At 43.3% G+C, this 24,153-nt stretch overlaps 4 protein-coding genes across 4 annotated transcripts; 1 reads left to right on the forward strand and 3 right to left on the reverse strand.

The window, feature by feature from the left end:
- Positions 1-2,399: 2,399 nt before the first annotated feature.
- Positions 2,400-2,780, reverse strand: LOC111210745. Its single transcript, XM_022711311.1, has one exon. The coding sequence runs from the start codon at positions 2,778-2,780 to the stop codon at positions 2,400-2,402; it is 381 nt and encodes a 126-aa protein (XP_022567032.1).
- Positions 2,781-5,366: 2,586 nt separating this feature from the next.
- Positions 5,367-7,941, forward strand: LOC111210737 (phosphoglycerate kinase 1, chloroplastic-like). The gene is made up of 6 exons (XM_022711299.2): positions 5,367-5,978; positions 6,446-6,523; positions 6,593-6,853; positions 6,930-7,247; positions 7,328-7,486; positions 7,554-7,941. Exons 1-6 carry the CDS (start codon positions 5,559-5,561, stop codon positions 7,761-7,763), a joined length of 1,446 nt encoding a protein of 481 aa, XP_022567020.1. The 5' UTR covers positions 5,367-5,558; the 3' UTR covers positions 7,764-7,941.
- A 336-nt stretch (positions 7,942-8,277) lies between these two features.
- LOC125580086 (DCN1-like protein) lies at positions 8,278-9,649 on the reverse strand. Its single transcript, XM_048744058.1, has 8 exons — positions 9,588-9,649; positions 9,407-9,485; positions 9,242-9,294; positions 8,943-9,007; positions 8,799-8,848; positions 8,612-8,713; positions 8,480-8,539; positions 8,278-8,382 (listed from the first exon to the last, which is right to left on the reverse strand). Exons 1-8 carry the CDS (start codon positions 9,647-9,649, stop codon positions 8,278-8,280), a joined length of 576 nt encoding a protein of 191 aa, XP_048600015.1.
- A 10,386-nt stretch (positions 9,650-20,035) lies between these two features.
- Positions 20,036-21,515, reverse strand: LOC111209478. The gene is made up of 3 exons (XM_022709401.1): positions 20,920-21,515; positions 20,691-20,833; positions 20,036-20,598 (listed from the first exon to the last, which is right to left on the reverse strand). Exons 1-3 carry the CDS (start codon positions 21,513-21,515, stop codon positions 20,036-20,038), a joined length of 1,302 nt encoding a protein of 433 aa, XP_022565122.1.
- Positions 21,516-24,153: the final 2,638 nt, after the last annotated feature.

A 24,153-nucleotide genomic window follows, 5' to 3' on the forward strand; every position in this document is an offset into this window, starting at 1 on the left:
GGGACGCTGGACTTCACGGGACACAAGAGCCGGACAACCAAGAGATCTCTATAGACAATGTAATGTCTGGAAAACAATGGAACAAAAAAGATATCAACGTTGATGATTTATTTGCATACAAGGTAGCACTTGAGATCATGGATAAAGATGAGGATCTAGAACCCACGTCCATACAAGAATGCATGCTAAGATCAGATTGGATCAAATGGAAAGAAGCTATAAACGTGGAGTTAGAATCATTGAGAAAGAGAGGTGTTTTTGGCCCTATAATCTTGACACCAAGAGATGTCAAACCAGTGGGGTATAAATGGGTCTTTGTAAGGAAGAGAAATGAGAAAGGAGAAGTAGTGAGATACAAAGCACGGCTTGTAGCACAAGGATTCTCACAAAGACCAGGAATAGACTATGAGAAAACTTATTCCCTTGTGGTGGATGCGACTACATTAAGATATCTAATCAGTCTGGCCGTGAAAGAAAACATAGATTTGCGCCTAATGGATGTAGTAGCTGCATACCTATACGGACCACTGGATAATGAAATACATATGAGAGTTTCAGAGGGTATTGAGCTTAAAGATAAGAAAGGTTCTCGAGAACAACATTGCATTAAGTTGAATAAAGCCTTATATGGTTTAAAGCAATCAGGTCGAATGTGGTATAACCGATTATCCGAGTACCTAACGAAAGAAGGTTATAAGAATGATCCAATAAGTCCATGTATATTCATAAAGAAATTCGACAGCAAGGGCTATGTTATAATGTCTGTTTATGTGGACGACCTGAATATAATAGGAACCCCTGGAGAGATTTCCCAAACCGTCGAATGTCTAAAGAAAAAATTCGAGATGAAAGACTTAGGGAAAACTAAGTTCTGTTTGGGACTACAGTTTGAGTATAAAGCAAATGGCATCCTTGTGCACCAAGAAACTTATACAGAAAAGATACTCAAGCAATTTAATATGGACCAGGCTCATCCCTTACCGTGTCCTATGGTCGTGAGGTCCTTAGACATTGAGAAGGATCCATTCGGACCTAAGAAACCGGACGAGGAAACACTCGGATCGGAAGTGCCTTACTTAAGTGCCATTGGGGCCTTAATGTACTTAGCTAGTCATACTAGACCAAACATAAGCTTTGCCGTGAGCTTACTATCTAGATTTGGTTCATGTTCGACCTTAAGGCATTGGAACGGAGTGAAACATCTGTTCAGGTATCTGCAAGGAACAAAAGATCTCGGTTTGTTCTACACCAACCGGCCAGGAGAGAACATGGTCGGATATGCAGATGATGGGTACTTATCTGACCCACACCAGGCTAGATCTCAAACAGGATATGTGTTTACGCATAGTGGAGCCGCAATATGCTGGCGTTCAACGAAGCAATCCTTAGTAGCTACATCATCTAATCACGCCGAGATCATAGCCATGTATGAGGCAAGCCGTGAGCTTGTTTGGTTGAGGAACATGACCGGCCATGTCTTAAGAGAGAGTGGTCTGGCCGTGGCAAAAGAGAAGGAGGAACCAATGATCATCTACGAGGACAATGCAGCGTGCATTGCTCAGCTCAAGGAAGGATACATCAAAGGAGACAGGACAAAGCACATCCTGCCCAAGTTCTTTTTCACCCACGACTTGCAGAAGGTAAAGGAGGTTCAAGTAGTTCAAGTCCGATCCAGCGACAACTAAGCCGACCTCTTCACCAAGTCCCTGCCAACCTCAACATTAAGGAAGTTGATTCATCAGATAGGTATGCGCCGGCTGAAGGATCTTCAGTGATGCCTTCATCAGGGGGAGTGTCATGCGTTGTACTCTTTTTCCTGTCTACGTTTTCCATTTTTTCCCACCTTGGGTTTTTGGTTTTCCTAGAGAGGTTTTAACGAGGCAACATCGTGCATGATACGAGCCCATATGGTTATACCATCCAAGGGGGAGTGTTATGAACAATGTGGATTGCTAGTAACCATATCAAGACAAGGCCAAACCGTGGCCCAAGAGGAGAGAGAGTCGGCGACCCAAGAGGAGAGAGATTGGCCGACTTTAGATCTAGGATGATTTCCATTTATCTGTTTTAGATATTTTCCTATTTCATGTTGTATTAGGTTTTGGATAATTTTTTTTTTCCCATTCCTTGTAAACCCTATATAAGGAAACACTTTGATTGAGTAATAATACAGAGAGAACACACGATTTCCCCTATTGTTCACAACACAGAAAAGATGTGTGCTTCAAAAAAAAAATTGTTTCAAACAAAAAATATATGAGAAGATATGTTCTTATGATAAAAGACAGAAGAGAAAAGCAGCACAAGGAGGTCCAAAACAAAAATCATAGCCTAATGTCAGAGCATAAATAAAACAAAAAGCCGAGAAACATTAATTATTCAACAGAGCAAACGAGCTTTCATGCTGCTAATGGCTGCTCTTGAGCACAATCATCATGCATCCTAAAGCCATGTTTCTCTTCCAACTCTTCTAGCCAACGCAAAGTGTCTGGATGAACCAAGCCGGCAGCCTTTTCAACCTCAAAGGCAGATGTGTGAGGGATTATGCAGTATTCCTTAGCCAAGACAATGTGTGAGGGAGGAGCATTCTCATGAGTGGGATCATCGTCCTGAGCCAGCATGTGCTGCCTGACCTTTTCGATATAAGCCAAAATAGGGAGGCATCTCATTGCAACGGTATACATGCACCCAATAGCATTCACTTTCAGGTACTTGCACCGGTCCAGTGTATTACAATCATCCTTTTCCATAAGCTGGATAAAATACCTAGCGATTTTCATGAGCAGTTGAGCTGCGCTAGAGCAAGGTCCAAGTCATCGAAATAATGCTCGAAAAAGTCTATGCACGCAGGTTCATTGATGATTGTAAACTCTCGGATAACCGTAGAGAGCTTAGCCTGAATGCATACTCGTGCGAGCCTAAGATTGCTCAAGTAGAAAAAACGGACATCAGGGAAACTAGTATTCTTGATGACTATGGCTGGTTTCTGATGTTCCTTGAGAGAGAGGATGGCATTAGAAAAACTATTTTCATCTGGAACCACGCTCATCTTCTTGAATCTATTCTTCAACTCCACCATTGATTCTTTATCCATTGAAGGTGCTTTATTCATCTCTGCACTGCTAAAAAAAAATTAATATTCTGTTTCTTTTGCGAAGCAAGCAAGCAATCAACTCATGCCAACATATTTATATGCACCAAAAATTCTAGGTTAAAGTTTCTAAAGACAGATCGATATACATAACATAACCCCTTGAAAAGAAACTAAGATTTGACAATGAGAAACTTACGACTTGCTCGAGTCTTGGGGCTCGAGAATGAGGGAGCTTGGAGGCCTAGAGAAACACTTATTATATATTTATATACCTGTGTGCGTCTTGTCCTCCACATAAAATTAGGGTTCACCACTCATATATACGGGTGGGCACTTTATCTTCCGAAGCAGCAGCCGAACCCGATCCAAAAAACCCAAACCGAAGTAGCAAAATATCCGAACGGGTATTGAATTAAGAGAGATTGGATATCCGAATCCGAACGGGTAATACCTGAACCCGAATGGATATCCAAAGATAACCGAACATATGTATAATTAACCATATATTTCTAGTTTATATCTCTCATTTTATATAAAATATTTATATTGATACTACTCATACTTTAAATTCATATGATATACATAGAATTACGGTGAAAATGATTTGCTACTCACTTAAAATGCATGTCAAACTTTTTATTTCAAATTTTTTATTTCAAGAATTAACAAAAAGTTACATCCAAAATTTAAAAACAATAACCAAATTAATGTTTTTTTAGTTTCAAAATGTTATGTCCAAATCTATTAACCATTCAATCTATTAAAAATAAAAAATTAGTTAAGTGAAAGTTATATTTTTAAATACAAGAAATTTGAGAAATAAAAAATTTAATTTTTTTTTCAAAATCTAAATATCCGAACCCGAACTAAAAATACCTGAATCCGACCCGAAATACAGAAATACCCGAACAGGTTCTATAGCCCTATACCGAAAAACCCGAAAATCCGAAATACCTGATCCGAACCCGAATGGATACCCGAACGCCCACCCCTACTCATATATATGCTTATACGTATTTAGGGTTCCCTTGCTTTGGGCTTCACATAAATTTGAATGTACTCATTAATTTGGGCTTTTAGAGCATGATTAATCCCGGTCTCTTAGCCCGGGTTCTTAACTCATGATTTGACATTTTTTTTTTACACATTTCGGCTAAAAGACGACTCTTATATCTCTTATCCGAAATTAAGAACCCCGACTGGAGTTAATCATGGTCTTATAAGCCAACTTATGGTTAGATTCATGAGCATACTGCTGTTTCTTCTTATCTTAGGTGGCCATGGATGCTGTCACTGCGGGTGACCTTGTAGCGTTGGGGGGGGGGGGGGGTTGCTTTAGGTGACTTCTCTTCTCAGTTCCTCTTTCTTTTTCAGCATTAGTGCTTCTTTGCGCTACACTGCTTCTTGGTACCAAATACATGTTTCTGCAGCCAAAGTGATGACTTAGACCATGAACAATGGGATCTCTTAGGGCGAAGTTTTTAGTGTAATACAAGATACGTTTCTTACCTTTTAACTAAGAAAAACTAAGAAATGTTTCTTAAAGTGTCAAATCATACTCTAAGAACTCCAAATGGATCTCCCCCATTAATCATGCTTTTAGTAATCTCTGCTTACACTTTTTCAGCATCAAGTTTTTGGTATTGTAGCCATGAGGAGCAATCAGTCAATTGTTCCAGATTAGATCTTAGGATACGCAATCAGAAACTCTTAAGTATGCTATTTTAACGTTTGGGACAATCAATCAACTGTAGCAATTCACTTTAGTAAAGGGAAGCATTGGTTATGATATGGATTTGTTTATAAAATAAAGAAACAGAGTATATTTAATTCTGTATACCAAATACAATGCATTTGCTAGCTACCAAAGGTGATTAATTAGTCTGCTAAGTTAAACTCGTAGCTTTGGTTAGGAAGAACTATGGTATAGTATCAAAAATGTGATCCTGGGTTTTATGAAACTTGAAAACAGGCTACTATTGAAATACTAGGACAAGAAACTTGGCATTGAAGTTAAGGGGATTTCACCAGGCCTGATCAAAGGCACATCTGGAATGAGTAAGCAAATCCCGAGAGTTACATTCCTCTGTCTAAACTTGGAGAGAAGTGGGAGGTTAAATCACTCTTTCATGGTATCAACACGTGGAGATGGTTCGATGATGAAATGAGAAAGTAACATATGCCCTGACATGGCTTAGCAAACCTAGCAATTTAAGAGAAGAGGTGTAGTGTAGGCAAACGACCAGTAAACATTAAGACCATTCATGTTTCTGACACATGTAAGTATGTTATACGGTTATGTGGATAAAGTACAATGATCGTGATGGATTTTCAAAGGCTTCTCTGAACCAATCATCAACGATAAGAAAAGAAAAAAAAACTATTTTAAAATCTCAATAGCTAAAGAAGATTACTAGTCACACTCTCTCCTCTCCTTCTCATCTCCCTGATCCTCAAACTCCACATGGCATCCGTCGCCGCAAGTCCAGCTTTCTCACTCCTCAAGTCAACCACCGGAGCCACTGCTTCCTCCGCCGCAACTCGCGCACGCGCCTCCCTTTTGCCCGTCCCAACCAAATCCATCTCCACCCGTCCTCTCGGCTTCTCCGCCGTCCTCGACTCTCGTTTCACCGTCCATGTCGCCTCGAAGGTCCAGTCTTTCCGCGGGAAGGGGACCAGAGGAGTTGTCTCCATGGCGAAGAAGAGCGTCGGAGATCTCACCTCTGCTGATCTGAAAGGGAAGAAGGTTTTCGTCAGAGCTGATCTCAATGTACCTCTCGATGACAATCAGACGATCACTGACGATACTAGGATCCGTGCAGCTATTCCGACGATCAAGTACTTGATCGAGAATGGTGCTAAAGTCATCCTCTCCACTCATCTGGTAATATTCCAGTAGGCCTGTGATTTTGTCCGAACCAGTGGAATCGAACTGAAATTTTCGGTTATGAGTTCGGTTTAGTTCCGGTTACGGTTTTTGGTTGGTTTTTGGTTCGGTTGCAATTTTAATTTGGTTCGGTTTTTGATTTTTGAGAAGAAAAAAAACCGAAAATAACCGAAATTACCAAATCATATTAACATAACTTAACCAAAAATATCCAATATTTAGAAAATTATACCAAATAATTATCGAAAATTCGGTTATTTTCAAAATAAAATAAAAAGTCGAAAGCCCAACCAAACCAAATTTTCGGTTCACTTCGGTGATATTATGGCCGAACCGAATAAACCGGAATCGAAAATATCCGAACCGAATAAACCGACACAGCAAGCCTAGATTATTCAGACAAACTCCAAAACAAAGGTTCTCCACTGTCTGAAATAAAGTTTGAACATTTCAATCTTTTTCAGGGAAGGCCAAAGGGAGTCACACCGAAGTTTAGTTTGGCTCCTCTTGTCCCTAGGCTATCTGAGCTTCTTGGTATTGAGGTAATCAAAGATCCATGCTTTATGCCAATCAAATCGCTTGAGAGCTTTCTAAGGGTGAGTTTCTTGCAGGTCAAGAAAGCTGACGACTGTATTGGTCCGGAAGTTGAGAGCTTGGTGGCTTCACTACCTGAAGGTGGAGTTTTGCTTCTTGAGAACGTGAGGTTCTACAAGGAAGAAGAGAAGAACGATCCTGACTTCGCTAAGAAGCTTGCTTCCTTAGCTGACCTCTATGTCAACGATGCTTTTGGAACTGCTCATAGAGCTCATGCTTCCACTGAGGGTGTCACAAAGTTCTTGAAGCCTTCTGTTGCTGGTTTCCTTCTCCAAAAGGTTACATCTTTGATTGTTGATTCAGCATTAAAGCCCTTGCTGGTAAATGTTTTTTGTTTACTCTATATTTTTACAGGAGCTTGATTACCTTGTGGGAGCTGTTTCAAGCCCAAAGAGACCATTTGCAGCCATTGTTGGTGGTTCCAAGGTCTCGTCCAAGATTGGTGTTATTGAATCGCTTCTTGAGAAGTGTGATATACTTCTTCTTGGTGGTGGAATGATCTTTACATTCTACAAGGCACAAGGTCTTTCTGTTGGCTCTTCCCTTGTTGAAGAAGACAAGCTTGAGTTGGCTACATCGCTCCTTGCCAAAGCTAAGGCCAAAGGAGTCTCTCTTTTGTTGCCTACCGATGTTGTGGTTGCTGACAAGTTCGCTCCTGATGCCAACAGTAAGGTAATCTTAAACGAGAGATGAGAGAAGTAGAGTTGTTTGTGTTCTGAGTAAAGTATGTAATGTGGATGTTTGTATTGTAGGTCGTGTCTGCATCAGGGATTGAGGATGGATGGATGGGACTGGACATTGGTCCAGACTCGATAAAAACATTCAACGAAGCTCTGGACACAACACAGACAGTCATTTGGAATGGACCTATGGGAGTTTTCGAGATGGAGAAGTTTGCTGCTGGAACAGAGGTAAGAAAATGATTCCTCGTAAAAGCAAGAACATATTGTTAAGTTTGGTGGTTATGGTTTGTTGCAGGCAATTGCTAATAAACTAGCAGAGCTAAGTGAGAAAGGAGTGACAACTATAATAGGAGGAGGAGACTCAGTGGCTGCAGTGGAGAAAGTGGGAGTTGCAGGAGTCATGAGTCACATCTCCACTGGTGGTGGAGCTAGTTTGGAGCTCTTGGAAGGCAAAGTACTTCCTGGTGTGATCGCTCTTGATGAAGCCATCGCAGTCACCGTTTAGAAGCTCACTCTATTGATGAGGCAAACAAATTTATACTCATGAGTTTCTTACTTTCTTTTGCTGTAAATCTACCTTTTAAAACATCATAATCATTTCTATATAATGTCAACCAAAAGAGAGACTGATAATGTTTTTAGTATTGCTGAATAAATAAAATCCAAACAAGAATTAAATAAAATCTAAACATCATATAATCATTTCTGCATACTATGTATTGTAAACTGGTCAGTTACGCTGCTACAAAGCTTGTCCTAAGCTTGTGACTAGAGAGATTGTTGGACTTGTGAGACACTAATCGGCTCCACCATTTTATGGAGTTTGTTAGTGCAATGATTATTAGTAAATGGTAATAACAGAGGATTGAGTTGTTGGTTTCATTACGCTTAAAACTGGATTAGTCTGAAAGTTAAAAGATCATCAAATGTGAAGATTCAGACAAGAAAACAAAAAAGTCTCACTAAAAGAATAGTTATAAATTGTAAAATAGAGCTACTCACTTCTCCCAGATGGTAGGTTACTTGTCAACAACGCTCTTGTCATACAAATACTCAACGAATTCATCAATGAGGTAAGGCCATGCTCCTTCTGCATCGTAATTAGACAGCAGCGGGTTCACCGTCTGCATCATCAGGACAGAAACTAATGTCTCAATCCATATATCAACACTAAGACATAGTTGCAAACAATATATAAAGCTCAATGACACTTTCTCTTACCCTTGCAAATTCCAGGAGCTGTGCCCATGTGTCCTTAGATATGGTCTTGTTATGACGATCCTGATCCAGGGAAACAAAAAACTAAGACCATGCCCATGATGATGTATTACAACTTAAGAGTGTTTGGTTTACCTGCAAGAAGTCACACCAGTGATTTACCAAAGGCCACTCTCTTTCAGCAAAGAGCAGCTGCCACATCCCAATCGCTGTATCTAAAGCAAAAGACTTCTGCCCCTGCAACATTTTAACAGTGTCTGTTTATCACAAGCACAGATTGAAAAAATCTCCAGAAAGCTACTTCAGACCAAGCTTTTCTTACCTTCTCTTTCGCCCACCCAAAAGCAAAGTTGTAGATCTCATAAAACTTTTCTGAACAAAATAAAGGCACAAGAAGAACATTAACATGAAGCTTTCCTTAAACCACATCATAAAACGGGAATGGCACTTTTAATTCGCTTCTTACGTTCATCTTTAAGCTCAGAACGAATAAACGCCAGCTTTTCCTGCAACTTCCCATTGGAATCTATGCTGTCATCAGAAAATAAGGACCAAGTTAAACTGTCACACCCATATCTCGCTTAACCGAGACGGCATGAATTCACATTGCCTTCACCAATTAAAAATACTTAAATAGGCCAATGCAAATCTCATTCCCAAGGATCGAATTCAAATGTTTTACAAAAACGTACTAAAACGAATAGGAAATGCTTAAAACCAAATCACTAAGTCTTAAAATAAAATAACTTAAAGAAAACCAAACACCTGAAAACCAGCACCACACCGAGACGATCACTCCTGCACTTCCTCGAACTCACCTGAAAAAGAAAGGAGGGCTGAGTATTTCGACAAATACTCAGTGAGGGAAGCTCCAGGAGCCCCGAAATCAATCACCAACAATCATCACACAACATAGCATAAGCATCTAACTTTAACATTCAGTAAATCGAAAGCAATCAACAAGAAACGAGGATAAACCCCGGCGGTGCCAACAATGAGACCACGCCACCTAAATCAGTACCCGCGTTCCTCATGTTGTCGCGCGAGAACTTTCATGTTTCGTTGTCTCCACGACATCACGCTGTCTCACGCCTTCACGCAATCAAGTTACCGACATTGGTTCTCGCTTGATCCGCCACCATGTTCATACGTTCCACGTTGTCTCCACGACATCACGCTTCTACGTTACTTCATTTACAGGCACGCCGCATGCCCGCTTCGGCGATGAGTCATGCCAACTCAAATGATTGCCACATAACCCAACAAGAAACGATGTAACGCCCGAGACATACATTTATGTCATTCCACCACGTTACACCGGCACACATAGGCCTTAAAGCCTTTCTCTTACTCATTTACATCTCCCAATTATAAAGATATCATCCTCTTATAATAATAACCCCAATCAATACAATCATCACATTCAATCCTCAAACATCATTCAACCATATTTTAACAACCTTAGCAATAGATCTATGTTTTTCACACATCAAGCATCAAGATATTTATATATATCATATGTATATATAGTTATTTATATTAGTAGATATATAGAAAGTAACAAATAAGGATGAATGATCAACCTAGACACTTCTACCATGATGAGATAATAATAGAAGGAGATAGAGATTGCAACAAGCCCTTACTTTAGCCTAGATCTGCGAGATGAGATGAGAGTTGATGTAGATCTGAGTTCTATGGATCCTTACTTACCAGATCTACAAGAAAAAGAGTTGGTTTCCACCCAAACCCTAGATCAGAGATCAAGAAGAAGAAAGAGATATGAGAGATCTAAAGAGAGTGATTAGGGTTTCCTTACCCTCACCAGTTGCTGGATCTAGAAGAAAAATAGTAGAAGACTCAAGAAAACGACGAGAAGGGATCGAAACACGGCAAGATCTCCTCTCCGGTGAGATTACACGGTCGCCGGCGGTGCTCCGGTGACTCGCGGTGACTCCGGTGGTGGTTTGGTGACCGGCGGCTGCTCTCTCTCCAACTGGGCAGGGCTTCGCTAGGTTTTGAGTCTCTGGAGAAAACCTAAGGGGCTGCCTCCTTTTTATAGAAGAGGAAGGGGAAAACCCTGGGGTTTTCTCTACATGGGCGAAATCATCACGGGCCTTGTCACTAAAAATTGGGCTCGGGCCCCGGATGTGACAACTCTCCCCCACTAAACAAGAATTCGCCCCCGAATTCACGTCAACCTCCTCTGGTACCTCATCACTCGAAAACAACTCTGGATAAAACGATCGCATCTGTGACTCTGGCTCCCAAGTCTCCTCACATATTCCATCTCTTTCCCAGCTCACACGGATCATCGTGTTCACTTTCCCTTGGACATCCATGTCTTTAATCTCTGAGACTTTAATTGGTTTGCTTTGAGCTGTTAAATTGCGACTAACATCTTCTGGTGGCTGCTGTAAAATCAACTCTGGTTCTCGAACAACTTTCCTTAGAACTGACACATGAAACACATTGTGGATATCCGATAACTCTTGTGGTAACTCAAGTCGATATGCTACTGCTCCAATCCTCTCAATGATGCGATACGGTCCTAAAAATCTTGGCTTCAACTTTTTCAACTTGCGGTACTCGGCTGTTCCTCGGTAGGTTCTCATTTTCAAGTATACTTCATCTCTTACTTCAAACTCCAAAGCTTTTCTCCTATGGTCAACATAACTCTTGTGCCGATCGTGAGCCTCTTTCAGTCTAGACTTGAGCAATTCCACCTGTTCTATGGTTTCCTTAACCATTTCCGGCTCTAAATCTCGTCTCCCCCCCACTTCTGTCCAACATAATGGAGTTCGACATGGTCTCCCATATAGAGCCTCATATGGAGACATCCCAATGCTCGAATGGTAACTATTGTTGTAAGCAAACTCTGCCAATGGTAGAAATTGGCCCCATTTTCCTGCCCAATCAAGTACACAGGCTCTTAGCATGTCCTCAAGTGTCTGTATCGTCCGCTCAGACTGTCCATCGGTCTGTGGATGATAAGCCGTGCTAAGGTGTACCTTTGTACCTAGTGCCTTTTGAAATGCCTGCCAGAATGCCGAAGTAAACTTTGGATCACGGTCTGATACGATACTTACTGGCACTCCATGCAATCGTACCACCGTTTCCAGATACTTTTGCGCTAAACGATCTGCTCCATCAGTTTTCTTGATAGCTAGAAAATGTGCAGATTTGGTGAGTCTATCCACAATTACCCAAATCGCGTCCTTATTCCCAGTTGTTATTGGTAGCCCAGTAACAAAATCCATTGTCACCATATCCCACTTCCATTCGGGTAATGGTAACTCTTGTAAAAGCCCGCTTGGTAATTGTTTTTCTGCTTTAACCATCTGGCAAGTCTGACAATGCGAAGTCCAAGTAGCAACATCCCGCTTCATACCTTCCCAATGGTAATAGCGTTTCAAGTCCTGATACATCTTAGTGCTTCCTGGATGGATAGAAAACTGAGAGTTGTGCGCCTGTCTCAAGATCTCGTCCTTCAGATCCTTACTATTCGGCACACACACCCTATTTTTGAATAGATAAGTTCCATTTGTGGTGGTGCGATATTGTTGCAGTCCCCACAACTGAGGTTCCCATCATCCGCAAAGGTCCTACCACAAGGTCCGGTTCAAGGGTTATAAGAGCTGGATTTGCCAAAGCTGCCCAGGAGTTGCTTGCAAATGAACAAACCGGATTCAAGCAACTATTGATCCAGGAGTTGGCCGACTTAAAGCTTGAAGACACCAGCGAACCATTAGAGATTCCAGACTCCATTCATTCAAGTCAGTTCTCTTCCATTGACCAGAATGAAGCCGGCTTGACCATTTCCACCTTCATCCTCAATCCATCCAACCAACTTGCTTCCGGTTCAGAGATATAGCCGCCATCAGAAGGAGTAGTATGCTGTTGTACTCTTTTTCCTTATCGGGTTTTGTCCCACTGGGTTTTCCCGAAAGGTTTTAACGAGGCAACATGCAAGCATACTATGAATTCTGATCCGGACTTTCTCAAATCGACAACCAGATGTCTGGTTTATTTTAATTTATTTTAATTTATTTGGTTAAGACTTTGGGCTATTGTTTCAGCCTTAATTTTCGGCCAGCTTGTTTAAGGTCTTTTTATCTTTGAGTCTCATAAGGGATAAACCCTATATAACTCCTTGTAGTTGGTGATTTTTTCCTCAAGTCTTTTATGAATAATTTTGCCTTTGCAAACCGAAAACCCTAAGTCTTTTTCTGTGAGAAACAAGAGAGAGCAGCCGAGTCTTATCAAGCTTCAACCACCAAGCTTGTGGCGATTCTTCACCTCCATTCCATCCATCGATTTGCCTTGAGAGAGATATACATCCAGCAAGCCAAATCCCATAGCTATCCACCGCCCTCCACTGTTCTTGTTGAGAGAGATACACATCCAGCAACAAGGATCCATCTTCCATATTTCTATCCTTCTCTAGTTTTGTTTCAGTTGCATCATATAGTTCTAGATTTTTCCATTTAATATAAAAACCCATAAAAAGTCATATTTGCTTATGTTCTTCATTCATCATTTAGTTTTTCTTCTGCTATCATTTTGATTCATAAAAACTCATAAAAATAACTCTCTTTCGTTTCAGGAACCAGATCGGCCATCTCCCTCTCCATCGCGTCCGTCTAGCCGCTCCCGAGGCCATTCGTTCGTCCTGTCCAGTCCGAGCTCTTGAACCTCATTCAGGCCATCCGTGTAGTCTGAATCCTAGCCTGCAACATTTGGTATCAGAGCTGAAGTTTCCTGCGAAACTCAGTTCTTCTGAACCCTAGCCGTCACAATTTACTTTCCTTAATTTTTTTTTGAATTTTTGGATTGTTCTCCAAGTTTTCGATTTTGCATTCAAAAAAAAATATTTACTTTCCTTATTCTTCAAGTTTTCGGATTGTTCTCCAAGTTTTCAATTCTTGCATTTAAAAAAAAAAAATTTAATTAAAGAAGTTTTACTTTCTTTCCAAGTTTTCGAAAATAAAAAAAAAATATATTCTCTCTTTCCTTTTTTTCAAACTTGATTCGATTTTGTCTTAACTTTTTGCATTCACTCTTAGTCTTGGTCAATACTCAAAGTATCCGACCCAAGCAACTACTTAACCCCCCCTCTTGCCTTCTAATCTTTCTTTGAGTATCTTTTCAGAGAACTATGGGAGATGTAGGTCAAGACCAAGCGGCCATAAACGCTCAGCTCTTAGCTGACAATGAAGAGCTGAGGGCGAGCCTTAGGGTTATCACCGCCGAGCTTGCTCAGCTACGGCAGGGAGGCAGGCCCAACAGACCTCGACCACCAGGAAGGCATCAGCCGGACCCGCATGACACTGACTCGGACGCGGACAGTACCGATGATACGCGCAGTCAGGACGAGGAGAGACCAAACCGGGGAGGTAGGAGGAACGCGCGAGGACCCCGGGCCCAAGTAGGAGGAGGCCGCAACCATAGAGGAGGTCGAGACCGAGAGGAGGAAGAGCCCTGGTTGGGAGGTAAGGCGCTTAAGCTTCACCCCCCGACGTTTGCCGGCAAGGTTGATCCGGATGCCTACATCGTGTGGGAGAAGCGCATGGAGTACATTTTCGACTATTACCAATATAGTGAGGCCAAGAAGGTTGCCCTAGCAGCAGCCCAGCTGACGGACAATGCTCTTTCGTGGTGGGATCGAGACGTTGCTAAGTCTGGGCCAGTGTGGAGAGCGCGTAATTGGACCGAGATGCGGACCAAGCTTCGCGCGAGGTACATTCCATCTTACTACCAGCGTGATGTGCTAAAACGTTTTCGTAAACTTACGCAGAGAACTAAGACTGTGGAGGAGTACTTTGACGAGTTCGAGGCACTCAGGAATAAGCTTGAGACCGACGAGCCCGAGGAGACAATGATGTCTCAATTCCTGGAAGGGCTGCAAGACCGCATTGCCCGCAAGGTGGAGAGACAACAATATGAAGACTTCAACGATCTATTGCACTTTGCTACGTAAGCCGAGCAGCACATCAAGCGCAAGATGGCCAGTACCAGCCGCAGCAAACCTGCTTGGACTCAACCGGGTTCAAAGCAGGGCGACAAGGGCAAGTCGATTGAGATTGAGAGCCGATTCAAGACAAACCAGGCTGAATCGTCTAATGCATCTAAGCCGGAGCAGGGTAAGACTCAAGCCCAAACTTTGCGTACTCGTGACATCATTTGTTATAAGTGTCAGGGCAAGGGCCACTACGCTCGGGATTGTCCAAACAAACGAGTGATGGTCCTAAAGGGGGATGGCGAGTATGAATCCCAAGATGAGGCAGAGGCCGCAGCAGTGATCTCTGATGAGGAAGTAACCGATTACCCGGAGACAGGCGAGCTGCTAGTGATCCGGAGGGCTCTTAGCACCCTCTTTGACCCAGAGACCATCCAGCGGGAGAACATCTTCCACACCAGATGTAGTGTTGATCACAAGGTATGTAGTTTGATCATAGATGGCGGATCTTGTACTAACGTGGCTAGCAAGTATCTTGTTGATAAGCTAGGGTTGGTCAAAACTGCCCATCCTCGACCATACCGTCTCAAATGGCTCAATGATGAGACTGAGCCCAAGATTGCCGAACAAGTTGTTGTGTCCTTCAGTATTGGCAAGTACCAAGACCAGGTCAAGTGTGATGTTGTGCCCATGCAAGCCGACCATATACTTCTAGGAAGGCCGTGGCAGTTTGACAAGGAGACGCTTCATCATGGCCGCACCAACATCTACAGTTTCGTCCACAACAACAAGAAGCACAGCCTAGCACCTCTCAGCCCTCGAGAAGTTCATGATATGCAGAAGGCAATGACGCAGTCCGGTCAGGTAAGTAACACTAACCTTTACATGACTTCCGGACAAGTGCTTAAATCATTACAACGTGAGACACAGGTGCTACTAATGATCTTTAAGGAAGGTTGTTTTGCAGGTTTAGAAGCTCCTGAAGTACCGGACGTATTACAAGACCTCATGGGACGTTACAAGGATGTCTTCCCTGATGAGATTCCGGTCGGTTTACCCCCTGTCCGTGGCATAGAACATCAGATCGATCTTGTACCCGGCGCGCCACTACCAAACCGAGCCGCTTACCGTGTCAACCCTGAGGAAGCTAAGGAGCTGGAATGGCAGGTCCAAGATCTCATGGACAAAGGCTACATCCGCGAGAGCCTTAGTCCCTGTGCGGTCCCGATCCTACTAGTGCCTAAGAAGGATGAGACGTGGCGCATGTGTGTGGACTGCCGAGTCATCAACAACATAACCATCAAATATCGGTACCCTATACCTAGATTAGATGATATGTTGGATGAACTGAGTGGGTCTGTTGTGTTTTCTAAGATTGATCTCAGGAGTGGATACCATCAAGTCCGCATGAAGGAAGGAGATGAGTGGAAAACCGCCTTCAAGACCAAGCAAGGTCTATACGAGTGGCTGGTGATGCCGTTTGGCCTTACCAACGCCCCTAGCACCTTCATGAGACTCATGAATGAGGTCCTCCGACCTTACATTGATCATGAGACTCTTAAGCATTTGAGGGGCCAGACCACACTCAAGAAGAGGCATGCTAGGTGGTTGGAATTCGTGGAGACTTTTCCCTATGTGATCAAGTACAAGAAAGGAAAGGACAACGTAGTGGCAGATGCTCTATCCCGGCGCCACACCCTCATTACCACCATGGAGGCTAAGATCTTGGGTTTTGAACAACTTAAAATGTCTTATGGAACTGACCCTGATTTTTCTGAGCTTTACAGTAACACGGCTAAGGGAGCCATGGGTTCATTCTATCAGCAGGACGGGTTTCTTTTCAAGGAAAAACGCATGTGCATTCCTCATGGTTCCATGCGAGACTTACTGACCCGAGAAGCTCATGGGGGCGGGTTGATGGGGCATTTTGGTCGAGACAAAACCCTGAGCGTCCTGTCAGACCACTTCTATTGGCCCCGGATGAGGCGCTACGTCGAGAGCCTTTGCGCCAAGTGCACTGCTGTCTCAAAACCAAATCCAAGTCGCATCCTTATGGTTTACACATGCCTTTACCTATTCCTATTACACCATGGGTCGATCTGTCTATGGACTTTGTGCTGGGCTTGCCCAAGATAGAACACAAGGATTCTATTTTTGTTGTAGTGGACAGGTTCTCCAAAATGGCACATTTCATTCCGTGTTCCAAGACCAATGATGCAAGCCAAACCGCCGATCTCTTCTTCAAGGAAGTGGTGCGCTTACATGGAGTGCCTCGTACCATGGTGTCCGACCGAGACACAAAATTCCTCAGCCACTTCTGGAGGACCTTGTGGAAAAAACTTGGAACCAAGCTCCTTTTCTCTACCACTTGCCACCCACAGGCTGATGGTCAGACCGAGGTAGTAAACCGTACACTCTCTCAGTTGTTGAGGGCTACGGTGGGTAAGAATCTTAGAAATTGGTTGAGTTGTTTGCCTTTCATTGAGTTTGCTTATAACCATGCAAGGCACTCTATTACTAATCTCTCCCCTTTTGAGATCGTGTATGGCTTTAGACCAGAGACTCCCATGGACCTATCCGCACTGCCCCCAGCCATGCAAGTTAGCCAGAGTGGTGACAAAAAGGTTGAGTTTGTGAAGAACTTGCACCGGCAAGTCAAGGAGACTTTGGAGAAGAAGGCTGAGTGGAACCGGATCAAGCTCAACAAGGGGCGCACCAAAGTTATCTTCCAACCAGGCGACTGGGTGTGGCTCCATATGAGGCCAGAGAGGTTCCCGGAAGAGAGGAAGAGCAAACTATCCCCACGGGGGGACGGACCATTCCGAGTGCTCGACCGAATCAATGACAATGCCTACCGGCTAGAGCTGCCAGGTAAGTTCCAGGTTTCCCGAACGTTCAATGTGTCTGATCTGTCTCCTTATATTGCAGATGACGGAGATGTTCTGAGGACAGAACCTGTTCAAGAGGGAGGGGATGTTGCAGTCCCCACAACTGAGGTTCCCATCATCCGCAAAGGTCCTACCACAAGGTCCGGTTCAAGGGTTATAAGAGCTGGATTTGCCAAAGCTGTCCAGGAGTTGTTTGCACAGGAACAAACCGGATTCAAGCAACTATTGATCCAGGAGTTGGCCGACTTAAAGCTTGAAGACACCAGCGAACCATTAGAGGTTCCAGACTCCATTCATTCAAGTCAGTTCTCTTCCATTGACCAGAATGAAGCCGGCTTGACCATTTCCACCTTCATCCTCAATCCATCCAACCAACTTGCTTCCGGTTCAGAGATATAGCCGCCATCAGAAGGAGTAGTATGCTGTTGTACTCTTTTTCCTTATCGGGTTTTATCCCACTGGGTTTTCCCGAAAGGTTTTAACGAGGCAACATGCAAGCATACTATGAATTCTGGTCCGGACTTTCTCAAACTGACAACCAGATGTCTGGTTTATTTTAATTTATTTGGTTAAGACTTTGGACTATTATTTCAGCCTTAATTTTCGGCCAGCTTGTTTAAGGCCTTTTTTATCTTTGAGTCTCATAAGGGATAAACCCTATATAACTCCTTGTAGTTGGCGATTTTTTCCTCAAGTCTTTTATGAATAATTTTGCCTTTGCAAACCGAAAACCCTAAGTCTTTTTCTGTGAGAAACAAGAGAGAGCAGCCGAGTCTTATCAAGCTTCAACCATCAAGCTTGTGGTGATTCTTCACCTCCATTCCATCCATCGATTTGCCTTGAGAGAGATATACATCCAGCAAGCCAAATCCCATAGCTATCCACCGCCCTCCACTGTTCTTGTTGAGAGAGATACACATCCAGCAACAAGGATTCATCTTCCATATTTCTATCCTTCTCTAGTTTTGTTTCAGTTGCATCATATAGTTCTAGATTTTTCCATTTAATATAAAAACCCATAAAAAGTCATATTTGCTTATGTTCTTCATTCATCATTTAGTTTTTCTTCTGTTATCATTTTGATTCATAAAAACTCATAAAAATAACTCTCTTTCGTTTCAGGAACCAGATCGGCCATCTCCCTCTCCATCGCGTCCGTCTAGCCGCTCCCGAGGCCATTCGTTCGTCCTGTCCAGTCCGAGCTCTTGAACCTCAGTCAGGCCATCCGTGTAGTCTGAATCCCAGCCTGCAACAGATATCCAACAACCTCCTTTGAAATCATTCTCTGCAATGACTCATCTCCTTGTTGAGCTTTACTGATCCTTTCTAACAAATCTACTTGATCTAAGGTATCCAATGCAGCTGTCCTATCCTCAATAGTAGTAGCACATAACCGTAAACTAGCCAAAGTAGCAACCAACTCTTGCACCTCTTTTGCCTCCGAGACGTCGACCTTACGTCTGCTGAGGGCGTCGGCCACTTGGTTTGCTTTTCCTGGGTGGTAGACGATATCTAGATTGTAATCCGCTAATAACTCTATCCATCTGCGTTGTCTCAGGTTCAGGTCTCCTTGGGTAAATATGTACTTCAAACTTTTGTGATCCGTGAACACTCGCACCTTCTCTCCATAGAGATAAGACCTCCAAATCTTAAGGGCAAACACAACTGCACCTAACTCCAAATCATGAGTCGGATAATTGACCTCATGCGGTCTCAGTTGTCTTGATGCATAAGCGACCACTTGCTTCTCTTGCATAAGCACACATCCTAGTCCCGTTCCAAAAGCATCCGTATAAACCGTGTATTGTACACCTGGCCTTGGTAATACCAATACTGGAGTTTGGGTTAGCTGTTCCTTCAGCCTTTCAAAACTCTTAGTACAGGCGTCTGACCACACAAACTTCACATCCTTTCCCGTTAACATTGTCATGGGTTTAGCAGTACTTGCAAATCCCTTCACATACTTCCTATAGTATCCTGCCAGTCCAAGGAAACTACAGAACTCAGTAGCACTTCCAGGTGTAGGCCACTTTGTAATGGCGACAATTTTCTCTGGATCCACAGCCACTCCGGCTTCAGATACAATATGCCCCAAAAACCCAATCTCTCGCTGCCAAAAGCTACACTTGCTTGACTTTGCGTACAACTGCTGCTCTCGTAACTTGTTCAATACTACTCTTAGATGCCAATCATGCTCTCCTTTGCTCTTAGAGTATACCAAAATGTCGTCGATGAATACAATCACACACTTGTCCAAGTATTCCCGAAACACATTGTTCATCAACTTCATAAACGCTGCCGGTGCGTTAGTAAGTCCAAATGGCATTACTACGAACTCATAGTGCCCATAACGTGTCCGAAAGGCCGTCTTCCTTACGTCTTCCTCCGCTATCGAGATTTGGTGATACCCAGATGCCAAATCTATCTTTGAGAACCATGACGCTCCTTGTAGTTGGTCCAACAACTCATCGATTCTTGGCAGAGGGTACTTATTCTTTATCGTCACTTTGTTCAATCCACGATAATCGATGCAAAGTCTAAAACTCCCGTCCTTCTTCTTGACAAACAGGACAGGCGCTCCCCATGGTGAGCTACTTGGTCTAATGAATCCCTTATCCATTAGATCCTCTAGCTGCTTCTTTAACTCAGCCATTTCTGCTGGTGCCAAGCGATACGGTGCCTTCGACACTGGTGCCGTACCAGGTTTTAATTCTACAGTAAACGCATCACCTCGCGTTGTGGCGGTCCTGTCAAGGGTTCAAAAACATCGGTATACTCGGCTACAACTGGAATGGTGCCTAAGTCGGCTTCCTTATCTGATCCCTTGATGTTGATAGTGGCGAGATAAGCTTCACTTCCTTTCTCCAATAACTCTTCTGCTTGCATCATGGATATGATGGGGATTCCCGTACTTCTCTTTATCCCTTGGAAAACTATTCTCCCTTCAGTCCTAGGGATGTAGACGCGCGTCTTTGGGCAATCAATCACGGCCTTGTGATATGTCAACCAATCCATGCCTAAGATCACCTCGTAGTGGTTTAACTCCATCTCCACCAAATTTCCTTTAAGCTCAATGTCTTCTATGACGATGGGGACATCCTCATACGTTCCAGTAGACCTCATTAACTCGGTCCCTGCGGTTTCTATTCCTTTGCCGTTCAAAACGAACATGCCCTCAAAGGTCCAACACTTTGTCAAAGTGGGAGACACAAAACTATGTGTTGCGCCAGTATCAAATAAGGCATGGGCATTTATTCCCCCAACTAAAATCGATCCTACACAATTTGAACTATGTCTAAGTCTACTATACTTGGACCAAACAAGACTTATAAGTAAACATCTAGACAAGTAGGTATAGGAAACATACCAACGATCGGTTCTCCTCCTTCGTGGTCCCCGACTACGAAGGCTCGTCCAGCCACATCTTGTATTTTTGGTTGTGGCGGTAACTGCTCATTGCGCCCAGCTCCCTGCGCTGGCATACGACATGCATTCGAAGTGTGTCCTTCTCTGTTACAACGGTAACATCGAACATTCGGTGGGAATCTACAATCCTTTACGTGGTGTCCTTTCTTATTACACCTATGGCAAGTTACTCCTCCTTCACTTTTTGCGGCTTGTGGTGTATTAGCGACTTCCCAAGTTCGCTTGGTCGCCTTTGACTGAGTGCTCCTTGTAAGCTTGCTTTCTTCTTCCAAGCCTGTAAAGCTGCTGTCTCAACAAGTTCCGCAAAACGGTCATACTTCCTAAGGGAACACCTGTTCTTCAAATCAACCCTTAGTCTATTCATGAATTTGCGAATCAGGTCTTGCTCATCCATGCGTCTGCGGGCGAACCTTCTCAAACGATTGAACTCTTCCTTATACTCTTTCACTGTCTTGTTCCCTTGGCGCAGATTCTCAAAGTCGTTCTCCATCTTGTCTGTAGCCTCAGGGGGAACATACTCTCGGGTGAACTCATCCTTAAAGTCCTCCCAAGTCAACTCATAGCGTCCTCGCGCTAATTCCACGACACCTTCCCCCCATATCATGGCTTCGTCTTTCAGGTAATGAACAGCCAATTCCCTACGGAACTCGGCTGGACACCTGGTTGCATCCAAGTTCTTCTCCAGCTTCCTCCTCCAGTTATCTGCAGAGGTGGCACTGGCCTTCCCACTGAAATGATCCATTTGCATGTCCCTCATGTACTTCATCACTTCCCAGTAGGTGGGTCCACGAACATGAGCTGGCACAAATGGTGGGGGCGGAGGCCGATGACGGTGACACACTCAAACACCCGGTACATACCCGCGAGCATCAGCCTGGTGTGGTGTTCCATCCGCGGATTCTTCACGCATTTGATCTCCAAAACGCTCACGGTATCTTTGCAACTCTGCCATCATTTCGGCATATCCTGCTGGTTGGTCACTTTGTTGACTCCCCTTTGTTGAGCTTCCACCATCAGTCTCAGTGTTAGTTCCATTCACACTTTCCACAGAATTGGTCGGGCTAGCTTCCCGAACCACACGTGTTGCAGTGCCTCTTCCCCTAGCGGTTCTTCTTCCTCTTGGTGCCATCCTGTTCACGCAAAACTAACACTTAGAACTTTTTCCTGTTTATGAATGACGAATGAATGAGTTCAAAGTAAAGGAGTGGTCTCGATGGTGCTCTTGACTCTAACTTTTAAAATCCCCATTTATCCTTCTTTAAAATCCAAACCAACTTTAAAAATCCGAAAGTTTTTAAAGATCTTAAACTTTATTCCGATAGGAACCGGACAAAAAAAACGTTTCCTCTCTACAGCCTCCCAGGTTAGGACCGGGGGCTCTAACCTCAGCTCTGATACCACTTGTCACACCCATATCTCGCTTAACCGAGATGGCATGAATTCACATTGCCTTCACCAATAAAAATACTTAAATAGGCCAATGCAAATCTCATTCCCAAGGATCGAATTCAAATGTTTTACAAAAACGTACTAAAACGAATAGGAAACGCTTAAAACCAAATCACTAAGTCTTAAAATAAAATAACTTAAAGAAAACCAAACACCCAAAAACCAGCACCACACCGAGACGATCACTCCTGCACTTCCTCGAACTCACCTGAAAAAGAAAGGAGGGCTGAGTATTTCGACAAATACTCAGTGAGGGAAGCTCCAGGAGCCCCGAAATCAATCACCAACAATCATCACACAACATAGCATAAGCATCTAACTTTAACATTCAGTAAATCGAAAGCAATCAACAAGAAACGAGGATAAACCCCGGCGGTGCCAACAATGAGACCACGCCACCTAAATCGGTACCCGCGTTCCTCATGTTGTCGCGCGAGAACTTTCATGTTGCGTTGTCTCCACGACATCACGCTGTCTCACGCCTTCACGCAATCAAGTTACCGACATTGGTTCTCGCTTGATCCGCCACCATGTTCATACGTTCCACGTTGTCTCCACGGCATCACGCTTCTACGTTACTTCATTTACAGGCACGCCGCATGCCCGCTTCGGCGATGAGTCATGCCAACTCAAATGATTGCCACATAACCCAACAAGAAACGATGTAACGCCCGAGACATACATTTATGTCATTCCACCACGTTACACCGGCACACATAGGCCTTAAAGCCTTTCTCTTACTCATTTACATCTCCCAATTATAAAGATATCATCCTCTTATAATAATAACCCCAATCAATACAATCATCACATTCAATCCTCAAACATCATTCAACCATATTTTAACAACCTTAGCAATAGATCTATGTTTTTCACACATCAAGCATCAAAATATTTATATATATCATATGTATAGTTATTTATATTAGTAGATCTATAGAAAGTAACAAATAAGGATGAATGATCAACCTAGACACTTCTACCATGATGAGATAATAATAGAAGGAGATAGAGATTGCAACAAGCCCTCACCTTAGCCTAGATCTGTGAGATGAGATGAGAGTTGATGTAGATCTGAGTTCTATGGATCCTTACTAACCAGATCTACAAGAAAAAGAGTTGGTTTCCACCCAAACCCTAGATCAGAGATCAAGAAGAAGAAAGAGATATGAGAGATCTAAAGAGAGTGATTAGGGTTTTCTTACCCTCACCAGTTGCTGAATCTAGAAGAAAAATAGTAGAAGACTCAAGAAAACGACGAGAAGGGATCGAAACACGGCGAGATCTCCTCTCCGGTGAGATTACACGGTCGCCGGCGGTGCTCCGGTGACTCGCGGTGATTCCGGTGGTGGTTTGGTGGCCGGCGGCTGCTCTCTCTCCAACTGGGCAGGCCTTCGCTAGGTTTTGAGTCTCTGGAGAAAACCTAAGGGGCTGCCTCCTTTTTATAGAAGAGGAATGGGAAAACTCTAGGGTTTTTTCTACATGGGCCAAATCATCACGGGCCTTGTCACTAAAAATTGGGCTCGGGCCCGGGATGTGACATAAACTCTGCACAAATAACTCCGCCGCATCGTTATAGAACTGTAACAGCATCAAGGCTAGAATTCACTCACCCTAATGCCTGTAAGCCACCAAAAAATTCTTCCTTGGAAAACTCACACGCTGTGGCAGCATTCATATGCCACGAAAGAACCAACTGAAATAGGAATGAGTGCCCATTTAACTATAAGTTCAGAAAATGATAAAACTCAGAGCGACCAGTGAGAGAAACCAATGAGTTTAAACCCCCACTTTCAATCTATTTCTTTGTCCTTTTCACTCTTATTAGCCTTTCAAGGCACTTTCACAAAGTACTTACTAACACATGAACAAAATCAAGCAGTAGCAAAAGGTTTAAGAATAAACAATACCGTGACAATGTCTTGGGGTTCCACCTAGAGAAAAATTCAAATCAA

The sequence above is a fragment of the Brassica napus genome, chromosome C1 (genome assembly GCF_020379485.1).
Source record: "Brassica napus cultivar Da-Ae chromosome C1, Da-Ae, whole genome shotgun sequence".
In the NCBI taxonomy this organism is placed as follows: Eukaryota; Viridiplantae; Streptophyta; class Magnoliopsida; order Brassicales; family Brassicaceae; genus Brassica; species Brassica napus.